The sequence below is a fragment of the Neomonachus schauinslandi genome, chromosome 8 (assembly GCF_002201575.2).
Source record: "Neomonachus schauinslandi chromosome 8, ASM220157v2, whole genome shotgun sequence".
NCBI lineage: Eukaryota > Metazoa > Chordata > Mammalia > Carnivora > Phocidae > Neomonachus > Neomonachus schauinslandi.
Window position 1 is genome coordinate 108,769,017 of NC_058410.1, and position 15,501 is coordinate 108,784,517.

At 42.0% G+C, this 15,501-nt stretch overlaps 1 protein-coding gene across 1 annotated transcript in view; it reads right to left on the bottom strand.

Annotated features, from left to right (window-relative positions):
* Positions 1–704: 704 nt before the first annotated feature.
* Positions 705–15,501, bottom strand: part of LOC110581982 (adenylate cyclase type 10-like) — a 38,830-nt gene continuing 24,033 nt past the window's right edge. Inside the window, exons 16-24 of the mRNA XM_044917330.1 lie at positions 11,926–11,989; positions 10,495–10,714; positions 10,008–10,133; positions 6,980–7,152; positions 6,111–6,267; positions 3,743–3,839; positions 2,161–2,359; positions 1,448–1,661; positions 705–943 (exon numbers count right to left, since the gene is read on the bottom strand). Coding sequence (XP_044773265.1) covers positions 3,750–3,839; positions 6,111–6,267; positions 6,980–7,152; positions 10,008–10,133; positions 10,495–10,714; positions 11,926–11,989 — 830 coding nt within the window. The 3' untranslated portion in view covers positions 705–943; positions 1,448–1,661; positions 2,161–2,359; positions 3,743–3,749. The remainder of the gene's footprint in view (positions 944–1,447; positions 1,662–2,160; positions 2,360–3,742; positions 3,840–6,110; positions 6,268–6,979; positions 7,153–10,007; positions 10,134–10,494; positions 10,715–11,925; positions 11,990–15,501) is intronic.

The following is a 15,501-nucleotide window of genomic DNA, read 5'->3' on the forward strand; positions in this document are numbered from 1 at the left end:
CATTTTGTGGCTGTGTTTCCTGGAGTAAGACCTTTCTAAGCTTCAGTTTCTTCATCTGTAATATGGGGATAATAAAAGTACTTGCTTCACAGAGTTGATAAAAGGATTTAAAGAATGTATTTCAAGCACGTAGTGCCTTGCCACAGAGTAAGTGAACAATAAATGGTAGCTCTTGTAACATTAATTAACAGACTATGAACACTAGATGATTGAGTTATAAAGTGTAAAAAATCAGTGGGAAGATCAGGCTCTGGGTAAGAAAGGCCATCAAACAGATAAAAGTCAAAGGTGGTGGCTCTAGAAAGGGAGAATAAAAAGACAGCTAGAGTCATACATACCTTGGCAATTTCGGCTTCACGTGGGAATCCCCAAGTCATACAGTGCAAAAGAGAAATGGATTCCCACAGCACTGTGTCCCTCTCAAAAGATTCCTTGACTTCTTAGGAGTCCATTAGCAAGAGATCATCAAAGAGATTACCAAGAGATCTGTGCCAAGAGATCACCAAAGTACTCATATTGCTGGCTTTCTTTAAGTAGCCACAACCTCTGTATTAGGGCTGTGTTTTCTATCTGCTAATGGATATTGCCTTACATAAGAAGCAATCAGTTCATTTCAAAGCCTCCCAGGCCTCCAGTCTACCGCTGGTTCTAATTTCTGCCTCAGTTGTGCCAATGACTGTTAAGAGTTAAGAAAGATCTAAGTTTCATGCTTCAGAAACATAGGCTTTTATTTTGACAAAGCTATAGATAGTGGTGACTGTAAAAGGCTAGTATATTAAATATGTACACTATACAGTATCTTAGAAAGGAAAACTTGGGTCATTTCTTTGTGTTATATACAACAAGAGAACCATGGTCCCTTCAGATGATTTTCTTTAACATATACAGTCTTTAATTTCTTCTTCATCCTTATTCTCCTTGACATCAGCTACTCTGTCAAATCCTGAAAGCAGGAACATAAAGAAGATCACAAACCTCAAAGAATGTCCTCAGCAATTACAAATCTAACTCATGGCCCTAGAAAAGGAGGAGATTTGGTGGGCTCTGGGGCAAGGAACTATATTCTTTCCTCTCTTTCTTGTCATTTACCTTCATAGACATTACATTGTGGATTCTAAGGCCTTCTTTCTCCCTTAGTGACTGTCCAGCTACTCCACAGAAACAATCTGGTTGTTTAAGCTGGGACTAAGGAGGAACTTTCTATGCCTACGGGTCACAGATGCTGGAACAAACGGCTGAGAGAAGGGGTCATACTGTTTAATAATAAAAGGGCCCTGTCTGTCTGGGCTGGGTCTGGTGCTAGTGAGAGGATGATAATTATCTGTGGAGCAAGGACTAACTCCTTTTAGCTATGTGTCCCTTCTTTGGAGCAGCCTCTGACTGTCTGTAAGAATCCGAGCCTGTTTGTGACGTCACTCAGACAAGGGTTCCAGGAACGAATGCTTACTCTGTATTCCTAAATTTCTTCCAAAGGAATTGTTTTCCTCCAAGAATTCTCCCTCTATCCAAATCCTGGTCAAGCAGGTGTCAAAAGGTCTGACAATGTTAGTCGAGGACATGGATTCTCTCTTTCCGTATCTCATTATAGAGGCTTTAAGTTCAGAGACCCACTGGTGATAGACGGGGCAGGTTACACATCGAGAGAAGAACTCCTCACAGTACTGAAAGGAGAGGGAAGTCCGTGAGCTCAAAGTGAATACTCCACTCCACCAGGTCTACAACAGTGCCCACTCAGCATACTCGCTCAGGGCTCAGGGGGCAGGGAGGAGTGACTCATAGGAAAGCAGGCCCAGAGAGTTGGTTTTGAGCTACAGGGAACTGGAATGCCTTAGACGCAGAAGGCAGGGCTGCAGGGACAGGTGTCAAACTGTGGGTCCACTGAGAAGGGCTCAGTGTTAACATTTTAACAGTACTGGGTAGTAGCTGTGCAAAAGAAAGTCAGGGTATCCGGTCCTGGTCTACATGCAAGAATACCTAGGAGGGTACATGAGGTAAATGGAAAGATTTTCCAGGTGGAGAAAAAAAAAGAGTTTGGTCGGGGGGAAAGAGAGACAGAGGCAGCGAGGAAAAGAGTAAGGGAGAGATGCAGGCAGCAGGAAGAGTACTGCAGATCAAACTAGAACTTAGGTGTCAGGTGAAGGACAGGAGAGAAGTGGGTACCTTGAGGGTTTGGCTGCGGGTCTCTGGGGGAGTATGCATGAAGACACCCTCTGGCATTTTTTGTAACATTAGCACATGGCACTCCAGGAATCGGACAAAGCCATGTGAACCAAATAGTGAGGCATTGGTTCTTTTCACCAACTGGCGAGCCTTGGAGAAGTGGTGCTCAAACAGATTCCACTGGGAGTCCTGGGCAAACCTGGAGGGAAGAATCTCAGCTCCATCCCCTGCTTCACGACCACAGCTCTTTCACACAGCCATCACTTCTTTAAGGCTCTAAGACCTCCTGGACAGTCAGAACTGTGATGCTGGCCAGTGGCCAAGGCTACTAACTCACGTGAAGGAGACTGAAATGGAGACCGTGGGTTATCCAGCACTTAAATGTAACCTTAAACTTAACCTTCAACCTATGGGCCCAAACTTGCTCAGGGATAAAAAGAACCCTTCTAATAAGATGGGAGGGATGGGAGGTAAAGGTCTTTAGAAAGTCAGAGATGCAGAACAGCCCTGCCTGGAGGGGTAAAAGGCAGTAGCTTAAATGACCCCATGGTGTCCTTAAGTTTCTACCCTTTCCCACCGATAGGACTCTGGTACCCCATATTACCACATGGCCAGAGATGAGTGGACCCCCAGCATGACATTACTCTGAGAGTTTAGAATGCAGCTGTGCTCACAGTGTTGAATGAAATGTAGACACTCGCCAAAGGGCCGACATAGCAATCCTGTGGATAGAGAAGGTAACCAGGCTAGGATCAGCTGTCAGTGTAGGAACTGGTATAGAAGGTGTGTGGTACAGGGGAGCAGACAACATCTGAAATGCAGACACCCTGAGTCACATATGTGGTTCTTAGACTTTAAGAAATCAGGGGCTAGGATCAGGGACCATGCCCAAGGGAGAGGCTCATGACTACCTGTGTTCCAAACACAGGGCCCTATCTGAACCCTTCAGGAGTATAGCAGAGCCCTGCACAAAATTTACCTTTTCCGTAAAGCAGCAGATCTAAGCAAGCAGAATAGAAGCAGGCCAGGCCAAGGACATCATGACCCTGGGAAATGAGCGCCCACTGACTCTCCAGCACATGGACACATAGATCAAATCTGCCAAGAGACAGAGCCACTGGGACCAGCTAGGGCATGGGGAGGATGGTAGAGGAGAGGAGAGGATCTTACATCTCCAAAGTAGCCTAACATCCCCTAGATCTTCTTGCCTTATCTCTATTTATATAGAAAGTATCTGTGCCTGCAATCAGACCTGCCTCTAAGCAAGGGAAGTGGGAAAATGCCTGAGCCAGTTTCCAGGTTCTTTCTTGAGCTACTGCAATTACCTACCCCCTGCGGAGAAATGAAGCAGAAGGAGAAGGAGAAGGGGGAGAAAGTGGGGAAGGGGAGGAGGAGGAGGAGTATGCATTTCCACTCCCAAACCCCACACTTAAAGACAATGCTTCCTGGAATGACTAGAGAAGAGACAGCCTTGGCTGTAAGAAATGGAATAGCATCTCCCTCTCCATTTCAAACTTCTTTGGGAGACCATACCCTCCCCTCTTAGACAACAAATACAAATGGCAGAAAATGATCTTAATACTTCTTCTTCAGAAAAGCAGATCTGAAGAGAACTGAGAGAACCAGATTCTCCAGAGCTGGTTTCTTGAGGTGTCTGCATATCTCATGAGCTTGAAAACCTAAGGAGGTCAAAGAGCATTGTGAGAGGCCTAGTGGTGAACTTGGCTTCTCTAAAAGCCCTAGGCCCACCAGCTCCAAGCCCCATTACCCAGCTTGATGGAGAAGTCAAGATGGCCAAGGCAGAGTTTGGTGTAGGCCAAGGCCTGCATGAGCTGCGCTGTGGCCAATAATCCCTCCCTGGAGAACCAACACAGGCTGCTTTTCTGAATGGCCATCTGCTCACACTGCAGCCACTTGTCTCTGTCACCCATATTCTGGGAGAACTGGGATAGGGCCACATAGGTAGAGACAACCTGTGGGGCAACAAACATGGGGCAAAATATTCTGACTGTACATACACTCTACACTTCCATCTTGTCCCTTTCCTGCATAAGAGCCCACTATGGTGCCTTGTTGCCCACCTGACCAGGGATTGCTGGTATCCCTATCACTCTCCCTGACTCCTGCTATGAAAACACACTCCTTGTTGTCCCCACACTTCTAATTTGATCATTCCCACCACCTGATCTTTAAACAAACTATTTTCTCTACCTGCCCTTCTTCTTGTTCTCCGATCCCAGACTTCCCCTTCAAGACACTGGCCAAACTGTACTTCTGTGTTTTCCCTAATGAAGGCCTCTGATACTTGTTCCTTAGAACTCTTCAGAACTGCTGCCTAGATGTCTATTATACGTATGTGCACATTTGACATCATTGATGACTCTCTTCCTGAGATACTGTCTTCACTAGGTTTTGAGAACATCATACTCTCTTGGCAACTGCTCAGTTTCTTTTGCTGATTTCTCCTTATGACCCTGACCTCTTAACATTGGAGCTGTTAACTTAGTCCTTGGACCTTTTCTCATTCCCTTGGGGAGCTCATCTAGTTTCATGGCTTTAGATACCATTTACACACTGATGACCCCTGTATTTCTATTTCCAGCCCAGACTTCTCCCATGCACCCCACATTCATATATTCAGCTGCCTACCTAACACCTCCATCTAGATGTCTAATAGGCATCTCAAATTAAACATGTCTAAAACCTGGCTTCAGTCTTCCCCCAAATCTGTTTCTTGTGCATACTGCCCCATCCCAATTAAGAGCATCTCTATCCGTCTAGAAGTCCAGGTTGCAAATCTTGGGATTATCCTTGACTCTTTTTTCTCTCCCATCCCAGAAATGATCCATTTGGTGAATCCTGTCAGTTTTCGCTTGACAGAGGACCACTCCTCCTGCTTCCTCTGCCACCACAACAATTCAAGCCAACTATCTCTTGCCTGTATTGCTGGGATAGTCTCCTAACTTGCCTCCCTGCTTCCTCTCTTGCCTCCTTCAGTTGATTCTCAATACAGCAGACAGAATGATCCTATTAAAATATAAGTAGACTCTGTCACTCCTCTTCTCAGAACCTACCACTTGCTTCTCATCTTCTGTAGAGTAAAAGTCCAAACCCGTAGAGTGGCCGACAAGGCTACACCATCTGCCATCCACCCTCTCCTGGCTCTCTGACTCACCTCCTGGTTCTGTCTCCTCCCCTCTAGTCACGCTGGCCTGCTCACTGTCCCTCAAACACGGACAGCATGCCTTGTGCACCACTGTGCCTTCTGCCTGTCCACTCTTCTCCCTGATAGCCATATGGCTTACTTTCTCATCTCCTTCAGATATTTCCCAGATGTCACCTGCTTGTTGAGGCTTTCCCTGCCATCTTGTTTAAAACTGCACCCATCCCCCAGCTCCCAGAACCCCATGGCCCCTTGCCTCCACTTAATTTTTCTCCACTGCACTTATTATCAACTAACATTCCATATATTTCACTGATCTATTGTCTGTTTCCCTGGAACCAAGATCGGTGCCTGGCACATAATGGGTATTCATCAAATATTTATTGAACAGATGGATAAAAAAGATAGACAGACAGATGGACACTAAAATTAGGAAGATATTTCCCTTCCTTCTTTTTTCCTAAGTCAGCAATTCAAGTCCTTTTTTAGCTCACGGACTCCTTTGAGAATCCGATGAAAGCTATGACCTGTTCCCTACCTCCCTCCACTTGTCAAGTGTTCTTTTGAATATACACACCAAAGCTGACATTCAGTTTAGGGAACTCACAGACAGCCACACCTGAAAACCCATCTAAAAACTGCAGTATGAGAAATGCTGCTCAAACATATGATCAGTGTGTCTCATAGAGTCTGGGTTATTGTGGAGTCATGCTAAACCCAGGAATCTCTCTCCTTAGCATTTTAGGTTTCTGAGTGAGGTCCGGAGGGAAAGGAAGGACTTGCTTACCTGGGCTTCATTTGCAAACTCCTCAGCAGAATTCTTCTGCATGAGAGTGGCGAGGCAGGCAAACCTGCGGCTACTGGCTGTGGTGTCCAGGTTATAGAGCTGCCAGAGCAGGGAGAGGCAGTGGACCCGCTGCTGCAGGACTGCCAGCTTCTTCTTACTGCTGTGAAGCACAGAGCGCTTAGCATGCCCTTAGTCTGCACCACTGCCCCACTGTCCCTCACCACAAAAATCCGAATCTATTCATCAGAGGGCCATCTACAGACTTTCAAACTCAGACATGTTCCTGGGATCCCCATAAGCCTTTTTAAATCATCCCTCTTTTTTTTTTTTTTTAATAGGCCCAGCGTGGGACTTGAACTCACGTCCCTGAGATTAAGAGTCCTGTGCTATTACTGACTGAGCCAGCCAGGCGTCCCAAATCATCCCTCTTGATTGAAAAATTTCGAGGAAGTGTTTTTAAAAGGTTCATTCTTTGAATTGCTATTTTGAATATATTTCCTATAAATTATTATAGCTCAATAATTGGGTAGTGATTTAATACTTTGTATGTATATCAGAAATAATACTGGTACATATATGTATATATGTGTACACATGTATACACACATACATATGTGTATCTTGATTTGAAAGAGACAGGGTAATATGTATCTTTATTTGAAAAATACAGAGTAACACCATGCTTCAAAAACAAAAGAAGTCCTCACTCTGCTACATTTCATTGGCTCAGAGAGTAAGGTAGAGGAACTGGAAGTGCTATAGGCTTGAAAGAGGAGTCTTAGGTCAATAGAGGCAACACTCCAGGCCCAGTCCTAGTTTAGTTCTCTGTGGTCCTAGAGGGACCGGGATGACTCGGCTAGACTCCTCACTTCTCACTAGGGTTGTTTGGAGGTTGGCTTAGGGAACAGGAACGCCAATATTTTTCCAGGAATGTTTGGAAAAAGACACCAAACCAGGTCCAAGGGAAATTCCTTTTCAGCAGTCGAAGGGCTTGCCTGGCCAATTTTTTGGCCAACGTGATCTGTCCCATGTTGAAACAGACCTGGAGATGGGAAAATGAGAAACAGTAATGTAAATGTGGGAAGAGTACTACGGATGAGGCTCTGGTCATTTGGAGCTAGTACTTGGGCTGCTGAGGCGCTAGAGTGAGAGAGCTGCAGCAGGGCCTGGCCATACTAACGAGCACCAGCAGGGCCATGTGCAGGTAAAGGAATGAGAAAATAGGATTGTGGAGAAAACACCCTCTTTTTCCATCTCCCACATGTTTGTCAGTAAGAAGGCTGTGATTTGGAAAGTGATGCTGCTGGACTGAGATGAGACTGTCATGCAGCAGAGACCCAGATGTTTCAGATGCCACTGAAAGGATCTGAAATGTCACCAAATCCCTTATCTGTCTTCCTTAAATAGGTTGTGCTGCCACTGTGCATGTGGGGGTAGGAGTTGAAGAACTACCCTGAGGTTATCATATCCTTCATGTTTTAAGACTAAATCCTCCAAGAAAGTGATAAAGTCTGGTGATTCAAGAACAATCTTGGGAAGACTGCACAATAACTTCTTATAAAGGGAAAGAAATAATTATTTAAACTTACTCAAAGACCTCTGGATTCAAACGCAGATAATACAATACTATGGAAAACTCTAATATTCTCTTTGGCATTCAAAGGCATTATACACATCAGGTTTACTCTCTTAGCCAGATTATCTTAAGGTTTACATTGAAATTAGTTTTTATTTTAATTATTTTTAAATTTTAAAGCTCAGCTCTCTAACAAAACATCCCCCATGGTTTTATGGAGTCATTACGTATAAATTGATAATTATCCCAACACATTTGTTCTGTTGATTTAATAGTAGTGAGGCTGGGAAAAGTTGCTGAGCTGTCCTGAGTTATTTTTACACAATAAATAAATTTACTCCATTGTGTCCTTTGTAAATAGAGTGTCTTGTGGCATGCTTTCCCCAGAGCTTCTACTTGTTATATAAATCTCATTCCCTGAGGAAATTGTTATGATATAGAATAACCTATGAGGTATATTATTTTTTTTTAAAGCAAGATGTAGAATGGAATATAGAGAGCTCCTATTTGTGTATAACAAAGGAAAGGGGAGACCATATACATTTACGTATCCCAAACCCCTCTGGTAGAATACATAAAGATTCGTAACGTCAGGGAAGGGACATAGTAGCTGAGTGATGGGGTTAGGGGGTGGGGAGACTTTCAGATGTATGTTCTTTTTCTTCCCCCTAGCTTTATTGAGATGTATTTGACACAAAGCATTGTGTAAGTTTAAGATGCATGACACGATTTTTTACTGAGATATAACTGACATATAATATGTCTTAGGCATCCAACATAAATTTTTTTCTTGATGAGAACTTTTAAGATCTATTCCCTCAGCAACTTTCAAATACATAATACAGCATTGTTCACTATAGTCACTATGCTGTACATTATACCCCTAGGACTTATTTATCTTATAACTGGAAGTTTGTACCTTTTGATCACCTTCACCCTTATGTCCAGCCCCCAGCTGTCCTGAAATTAGTTTATATGTACTCCACTAAACAAAGGACATGAATAAGCAATTGACAGAAAAATAAATGACTCGTAAACATACAAAAATAATGTACCTTATTAAGAAATACACATTAAAGCACAATATAACTTTCATCTACAGATTAGCAAGTTTAAAACAGACTGATAACATCTGATGTAAGGATGTGAAGAACTGGGAAAAATTCGAATTGATATACAGACGGTTCCTGACTTACAATGGTTTGAATTAACAATGTTTTGACTTTCACCCAATGGTGTGAAAGTGACATGCGTTCGGTAGAAACTATCCTCTGAATTTGGATCTTTTCCTGGGGGTAGCAATATATGTATGGTATGATACTCTCTCCTGATGCTGGGTGGCAGCAGTGGATGCACTCCCTGTCAGCAACGCGATCATAAGGGTAAATGACCAACAGACTTACAATCATTCTGTCCCCGTATAACCATTCTGTTTTTCACTTTTGGTAGAGTACCCAGTAAGTTACAGGAGATACTCAACACTTTATTCTAAAATAGGCTTTGTGTTAGATAATTTTGCCCAACTGTAGGCTAATGTAAGTATTCTCACTGAGTATGTTTAAGGTAAGCAGGCTACACTACAATGTTTGGTAGGTTAGGTATATTAAATGCATTTTCAACTTGTGATAGGTATACTAGTTTTGACTAAATGATATTTTCAACTTATCATGGGTTTACTGAGATGTAACCCCATCATAAGTCAAGGAAGATGTGTAATTTTGATGAACACTTTGGCAATATATTTATTAAATGTACAATCATTCCTATCTCCCACCTTAGCATTTCTGCCTCTGGAAATTTCTATTACAGAAACATTTTTACAAGGGAAACAAGAGATATTTACAAGAATATTCACTGTAGCAATGCTTATAAAAATCTCAAATTAGAGACAACCTAAATGCATGTGAAGAAGGGACTGATTAAACTTTGATATGAGCATACAATGGAGTACTTGGCAGCTGTAACTGATTGGATGTACACTAATATGCAAAAATGTTCAGTCTGTACTGTTAAGAATAAAAGTCAGCTACAGAAGAGAATATAGAATATGATTCTACTTAAAAAACAACAGAAAATAATAATGGTATGCCTATGTGTGTATATCTGGTGGAATTTGCACATTATTAACTATGCTGGGGGTAGCATGGAGCTCTTTTCACTTTCTCCATATTATGTACTGCTATGTTTTGAATTTGTAAAATCTTTTCGCACATTATCACATTTACAATTGCACACAAAAAAACAAAGAGATTTTTAAAAGAAATAATAGGGTAACCCTCAAGGAGAAATAACTCAAACTTCAGGGCCCTGCCCTTATTTACCTCTGACCGAAGACAGCAGAAAATGGCTTCCTCAAACTGACAGATCTTCACTTTGTGCTTTTTCAAAAATGAGAATGCTGAGGGCTGGCCCAGAAGACTGCTTGCCTTCCTCAAATAAAAGAAGGCCTCCGAACAAGACAAGGAATGGAGAAACAGGATTAGGATTTGGACAACCCTAGTGGTGTGATGAGGACGAAGGATGGAGGAAGGTTATGATGAGGTCAAGATTTGGATTGGAATCAGAATGGGTTCACAGTGAGAAACAGGGAGCTGGATGGCCCGTGCAAGTCAGGGGCAGGGCTGGCAGTGGTTGGTGCTCTTGGACTACCACGTTCCCACTTTGTGTTTTCTCCTAAACCCCTTCCAGCACCTTTCTCTCTCCACTTTGCTTCATTTTTCACCCAAGCTGACTTGACAGTAAGAAATCCCCACCAAATTCCCCAAGTGAAAGGGCTCAGCTCAGGGGCTGGGAGCAGAGCGTGCTCACCATGTAATTATCTGACAGGTCCAAGGAGGCTGCAGCAGCCTCCAGCAGGTAATAAAATGCACATGTGGTTTCTCCGATGACCAGACAGTGCTGGGTGAGGGGTGAGAGCACTAACTGCAGGATTTCCTCACAGTGACAGGGCTTTGTGGTCAACATGTCTTTCTCGGGGCTGGTCTGAGCCAGCTTCCTGTTCACCTGATCCAGGAACTCTTCCTCTGTTCTTTGTGGAGAGAAGATGAATGGAGAGTGGTCACAAAGCAGCCACTCTTCTCGGGGCATTCCCAGATCTCCAAGCCACTGTTTCCAGGAAGCTTTCCTTTATGACTCATCAATTCTACGTTTAGCCTTCTCCTCCATCACTCCATAAGTTTTTCAAAGTCAGGGACCTGATCTATGTCAAAGCCCTAAGGAATTTTTTTAAAACCTAAAGCCAATCTAAGTACCTCACAGACTAAATGGGGAAACAACTTCACCTGAAGAGTAAACTAACAACGTGAAATAAAAACATGAACATGATACAAGGCAATAAGTAATAATACATTTCTCTATTAGCATATTTGAACTTTGTCACAACACATTTGAACGTGATTATATACAATACCATCTTATCCTATAACAACCCTGTCTTTCAGGTAGGCAAAAACTACCTTCCTTTTACCATTGAGGAAATTGAGGCTTGGAAAGCTTAAGTGACTTCTAAATGACCTCACAGCTACTGAATAGAACTACAACTAGAGCCCACTTCTCTACTAGTCCAGTGCACTCCCCACAAACACCATGAGTTCAAAAGAGGTTAGATCTCTCTGAGACAGAATGATTGAAAAAGATGGAAACTGAGGAGGGCTTTGAAGAATGGTAAACACTCTGATAAATAGAAGGATGTGGAGGCCACTTAGTATTTCAAAAAGGGGGAATTGTGTGAGCAGGGATATACAGGTGAGTGTGGGGATGATTCATGTAGAGTACAGATTTTTCTTTGAAAACCATAAGAAATTAGGTTGGATAAGCAGAACAGGAAACTCTAGAGTGGCTGGTAAACTCAAGGTAGGGACATTTAAAATCGATAGGCTAGGCATTACAAAGCCAGGAGGCACATGATTAGGAAATGTAAATTCCTTTTAATATCATCTGGGATCAAACATAATTGAGAAAGCAAATTTATAGCAGAGAAAAATCTGCTCTGTGTACAGTTCATCTGAGAGTTATTAAATGAAGCTTTTCCTAAACACTAAGAAATAATTTCCCTTCGAAGAATCAAAAATTGCCTTTCCAATTCTCTGTTAACTTGAACTCTGGACTGAGTACAAAGGTCACTACTCCTGGGTGGTCAGAGGAATTCCTGGTCTGCAGGTGAGGTGAGTGGCCCAGTTCAGTGGTCACCTGTGTCTCATTTCCTGGCCCCCCACACCCACTCTCAGCGTCTCCATTTACCTGCAGTGTTCACTTGTGAAGGCCTCCTGACTTCTGAATGGTTTTGTCTGGAACTGAAAACTATCTGTAGGGAAAAAAATATCACCTTCCATTATCCATCTTCGTATTAACTGAGAACATTTCCAATTCCTGACTACTTCTCCAAAGCTTAGTTCATGACCTAATTGCCTCCCCCATTGTTAAAATGGTAAGTTTAGGTTTAATATTAACCTACACACAAAATAGAATGGTGGATCACAAATTCCTTAATGGCAACTATTTATGATTCAAATAGTAACTCCTCTCAAACCTCCCAAACCAGCCTGATTCAATTTGCTAGAAAAATGAATAAAGAATATGTCCACCCAGTTTGATGGCTACTTCTAATAGAAGAAATCCCTGAATATATCTGGATTGAATTTCTGACCAGATGAGAGTGGACCACAGAGCTAGACCTAGTGAGGAAAATCATGAGGGCACCAGATGCCACAGTCCACTAGAGTCACAGTGGCCAGCAGGGGGTTTCAGCTTTACCTAGCTGGCCTTAAACAGCCCTTATCCCTCAGATTTGACTTTCTCTGCAGCTGCCTTCTCACAGATCAAAAAGCAAAAACTGGGAATGATGAGGAGATTATACCATTATGGCTCAGAAGCACGGATGGCAGGATTGAAAGGGGGTCCCCAAGAACTGTTACAGGGAGGACTTGCGTTAAGTAGAAGGACCAGCTCTCTGAATGCGGAACCGTGTCAAATAAGGTAGGGTAAAGTTAAGACTCAGGTAACTAAAGAACCTGGAGTTTGGCAGCACTACCGCAACACACAATTTCCAGGGGCACCATCACATCATAGCATGTGTGACTAGCGCCCTCTAGATGTGTGCAGTACCTGTTCTGCATGGCCACGCACAGAGGCCCTGAATCTGGGAAGTGTCCTCAGGGCTTGGTCGTGCTGGGAAGGTCTTGAGCCTCTCTCATATAGACTGATCATGCTGTGTAATCTCAAGCTGACACTAACTATGAATGATAGGGTAACTTCACAATCCTAGACTAGGACATTCACTGTTACTTTCCTCTTTCTCCTTGCAAAGTACAAAAGTGCAAATGCCCAGAGTTCATCAGCCAATGACTAATTTTTCCAAGTCACTGGTCTACCTTCACAGAATCATCAGAATGTTACAGCTAGAGCAGACATTAAGAGAATAGATTAACTTCTTGATTTTAGTCCATTACCACCAACAATTCCCCATCTCTCCCTTATCCCTCTCCTCTGCCAACACCAACAACTTCTATCAAAGTAGAAAAAGGGAAGATTTGGTTGGGTCTTGACAGCTGTCTTCAAATATGTAAGAAGGGGCAATTCTGATTTGCATTTCCCTGATGTTCAGTGATGTTGAGCATCTTTTCATGGGTCTGTTGGCCATCTGTATGTATTCTTTGGAAAAATGTCTATTCATGTCTGTGCCCATTTTTTAATTGGATTTTTTGTTTTTTGGATACTGAGTTTTATAAGTTCTTTATATATTTTGGATACTAACCCTTTATCAGGTATGTCATTTGCAAATATCTTCTCCCATTCTGTAGGTTGCCTTTTAGTTTTGTTGATTGTTTCCTTTGCCGTGCTAAAGCTTTTTATTTTGATGTAGTCCCAATGGTTTATTTTCCCTTGCCTCAGTTGACATATCTAGAAAGAAGTTGCTATGGCTGATATCAAAAAGGTCACTGCTTGTGTCTCTTCTAGGATGTTTATGGTTTCAGGGCTCACATTTAGATCTTTAATTCATTTTGAATTTATGTTTGTGTATGGTGTAAGAAAGTGGTCCAGTTTCATACTTTTGCATTTTACTGTCCAGTTTTCCCAATAGCGTTTGTTGGAGAGATAGTCTTTTTCCCAATGGATATTCTTTCCTGCTTTGTCCAAGATTAATTGACCATGTAAGTATGGGTTCATTTCTGGATTTTCTATTCTGTTCCATTGATCTATGTGTCTATTTTTGTGCCAGTACTATACTGTCTTGATCATTAAGCTTTACAATATAACTTGAAGTCCGGAATTGTGATGCCTCCAGCTTTGTTTTTCTTTTTCAAGGTTCTTTGGCTATTCAGGGTCTTTGGTCATTCCATACAAATTTTAGGATTATTTGTTCTAGCTCTGTGAAAAATGCTGTTGGTATTTGGATAGGGATTGCATTAAAGGTATAGATTACTTTGGGTAGTATAGACATTTTAACAATATTTGTTTTCCAATCCATGAGCATGGAATGTCTTTCCATTTCTTTGTGTTGTTTTCACTTATCATCAGGGAAATGCAAATCAAAACTACAATGAGAGATCACCTCACACCTGTCAGAATGGCTAAAATAAACAACATAAGAAACAACAGGTGTTGGTGAGGATGTAGAGAAAAGGGAAACCTCTGTTGGTGGGAATGCAAACTGGTGCAGCCACTGTGGAAAACAGTATGCAGGGTCCTCAGAAAGTGAAAAATAGAACTTCCCTATGATCCAGCAATCATACTACTAAGTATTTATCCAAAGAGTACAAAAATACTAATTCAAAGGGATACATGCACCCCAATGTTTATAGCAGCATTATCTGCAATAGCCAAAGTACGGAAGCAACCCAAGTGTTCATCTATTGATGAATAAAGAAGATGTGGTATGTATGTGTCTGTCTATCTATCTATGGAATATTACTTAGCCATAAAAAAGAATGAAATCTTGCCATTTGCCACGACACAGGTAGAGTCAGAGAGTATAATGCTAAATAAAATAAGTCAGAGAAAGATACAAACCATATGATTTCACTCATATGTGGAATTTAAGAAACAAAACAAATGAGCAAAGGGAAAAAACAGAGAGGCAAACCAAGAACGAGACTCTTAACTATAGAGAACAAACTGATAGTTACTAGAGGAGAGGGGTTGGGGGATGGGTTAAACAGGTGATGCGCAATAAGGAGGGCACTTATGATGAGCACTGGGTGATGTATGGAAGTGCTGAATCACCATATTGTACACCTGAAACTAATATTACACTGTATGTTAACTAACTGGAATTTAAATAAAAACTTAAAAAAAAAAGGCACAACTCTGAAAAATTGGTGAAGTTGCAAGAAGGCAGATTTCATCTTGATGAAAGAAGCTTTCTAACAGCTGTTGACAATGAAATGGGCTGTCCAATAACTGAAAATGTTAATACAAAGAGGGTGAACTCTCATTTAGGATGTGGTAGAAGGGCAACCAGCTTTGGGGAACACCCATCCACTAACTCAAACTTCCTCAAGCAACCAACTCCTATTTATCCCTGAATTCTCACTTTTAGCATTATCTCCTTCAAGGGAGAGTGTTCCCCTACTCACTTCTCAGGCTGAGCCAACGGCTCCTTCTCTAGGTACCCCAATGCCTGGGTATGCTATTTTCATTGCCTTTACCATGCCATATCAGAATTCTCTATTTGCATGTCTGCATCAAGCCCCAAAACTGATAATTTCAGGGGCCCATGCTTATTCATTTTGTATTCTTAATACCTAGTTGCAGCATCTGATACACACAGGGGCCCCATATATGTGTACAGAGTTTAATAATAACAACAACAATAAC